General features: G+C 44.1%; 1 protein-coding gene across 1 annotated transcript; it reads right to left on the bottom strand.

Annotated features, from left to right (window-relative positions):
• Positions 1-795: 795 nt before the first annotated feature.
• Positions 796-1,737, bottom strand: LOC110317163 (olfactory receptor 2F1-like). The gene has a single exon (XM_021191573.1). It carries the CDS (start codon positions 1,735-1,737, stop codon positions 796-798), a length of 942 nt encoding a protein of 313 aa, XP_021047232.1.
• Between the last annotated feature and the right edge of the window lie 475 nt (positions 1,738-2,212).

A 2,212-nucleotide genomic window follows, 5' to 3' on the forward strand; every position in this document is an offset into this window, starting at 1 on the left:
TGACTTCTGAATATATCCCGGAGTTTTCAAAAGAGAATATGCCTGTTGTACAGAAATCTTCAGTTTGGGGTTCTGATATTGTGTTTCTCTGATCTACCACTTGCCTCCCCAGCAAGTTGGAAATGGAAGGAAGGCAAGGGAAGCCCTTGGGACTTTCATGTGACCAACGCTTACTTCCTAGCACTTGGGAGACCATGAGTATGACATTGGTTCCTGATATGTGTGAGTTCCATACACTGTTAAGATGGGCTGTATCAAATGGGAATCATATGACATTTATTCCTCTGACCTAAGGACAATTTGAAAAGTTTGTAATTTACCACTTATTTCTTCTCCCTTTCTGTCTGACTTCAATACATTTGGAAATTTTAGCAATGAAAAGGCTCTTGACATAAAGTATGTGTACATACAAGAGAGTAATCTTCCTTTCTAATCTGTATATATGCTGTGTCATTTCTCCTTCATTTCATTTAAGAAAATGGATAGATTTTATTTAAGTTTTTCATAGGTTGGATCATTTTAAAGGCATGTGATTCACTTTCTTTAAACTAAGGTGAGGGTCAAGGGGGGGGGACAAGAATGCAGAGTTAAAATGAGTGTTTCCTCTTAACTCAAAAGAGCACAGTATATATCACAGATTCATATACTTGTACATATGCATGCATACATATTTCATGTGCATATATAAATATACCAAAAGGAGCTATATACCTCATCACACTTACATGTTCATCACCAGGAACTATATACTAAAATTCCACTATACAGAGACATGGTTTTTTACAGAGTAACTTCCTAATTCTTTGACTCAAAGCTCTTCATCAGAACTCGACTAAAGGCAGCTTTCACATCCTTGTTCCTCAGACTATAGATGAGAGGATTCAGCATGGGAGTGACCACAGCATAGAAGACCACCACCACCTTGTCCTGCTCAGCAGAGGCTGTGGAGGTGGGCTCCATGTGTGTGAAGAGGGCCATTCCATAAGACATGGAGACCACAGTCAGGTGGGCTGCACAAGTACCAAAGGCTTTGTGGCGTCCTTGGGTAGAGCGGATCTTCAAGATAGCAGCCACAATGTGGGCATAAGACAGAGAGACAAGGGAGCAGGGTACCAACAGCACCACCACACTAGAAGCCAGTATCACCACTTGGTTGAGGGTGATGTCCACACAGGCCAGTCTGACCAGTGCCAGTGTCTCACAGGCCACATGGTTGAGCACGTTGTGCCCACAGGTAGGAAGGCGCATGGTGACTGCTGTCTCCACAGCAGAATTAACTACACCCACAAACCAAGAGATACCTGCTAGAGTCATGCAGAGCCTTGGGCTCATCACCACTGTGTACTGTAATGGATTACAGACAGCCACATAGCGGTCATAGGCCATGGCAGCCAGCAACAGAAACTCAGTTCCTCCTAGGGCTAGAGCAAAGAAGTGCTGGGTCCCACATAGGGCAAAGGAGATGGTCTTTTTCTCCATGAGGAAGTGTGCCAGCATCTGGGGCACCCCACTGGAGGTGTAGCAGATGTCTACCACTGACAGGTGACAGAGGAAGAAATACATGGGCAGGTGGAGTCGTGGGTCCATTGCAATCAGTAGGACGATGAGCCCATTGCCCAGCAGGGTCAGCAGGTAGGTGACCCCAAAGAGGACAAAGAGTCCAGCTTGGATGTGTTTGTCACTGGAGAGACCCATGAGGATGAACTCACTTACCCAGGTTGCATTGTCTCTCTTCATGGAGCAGCTGGGACTGCTGGCCAGGAGTAGGGGAAGAGAGGTCAGAGAGGGCAAGTACAGCTGTCAGCATAGGTTATGCATTGAGTCCTAGGCAGTGATTCCAGCTGGACCTGAGTCACAGCCTGATGCTTTAACCCAGGTGATTAGGGAAGGACATATGCAAAACAATGGAGAAAGGAAGATTTGGCCATTAACGCAAATACATGAGATTGTGAAGAGCCAACCCCCCTACACACTTTAAATGTACCTTAAGAAAATTCTAGCACTCTTCCAATTGAAACGGTATAGGGAGAGTCTGCCAATGTAGAAGGATTGAGAACAAATAAAATAAATGGTGGAAAAAGGAGAATAATACAAGATTTAAAAATGAAACAAAGGAAAAAGAAAAATTCAGTAAGGAAGGTATCAGAGTCGAGAAGTCCTAATAATAATAAGAATGGAAAGAAAGGCAGATTCTTCTATGTCACACAGTAGC

This window comes from Mus pahari, chromosome 2, assembly GCF_900095145.1.
Source record: "Mus pahari chromosome 2, PAHARI_EIJ_v1.1, whole genome shotgun sequence".
Taxonomy (NCBI): Eukaryota; Metazoa; Chordata; class Mammalia; order Rodentia; family Muridae; genus Mus; species Mus pahari.

What these genes read in the sequence shown, in the direction of transcription:
- LOC110317163 (XM_021191573.1), bottom strand. Translation starts at nt 1,737, where the DNA reads ATGAAGAGAGACAATGCAACCTGGGTAAGTGAGTTCATCCTCATGGGT.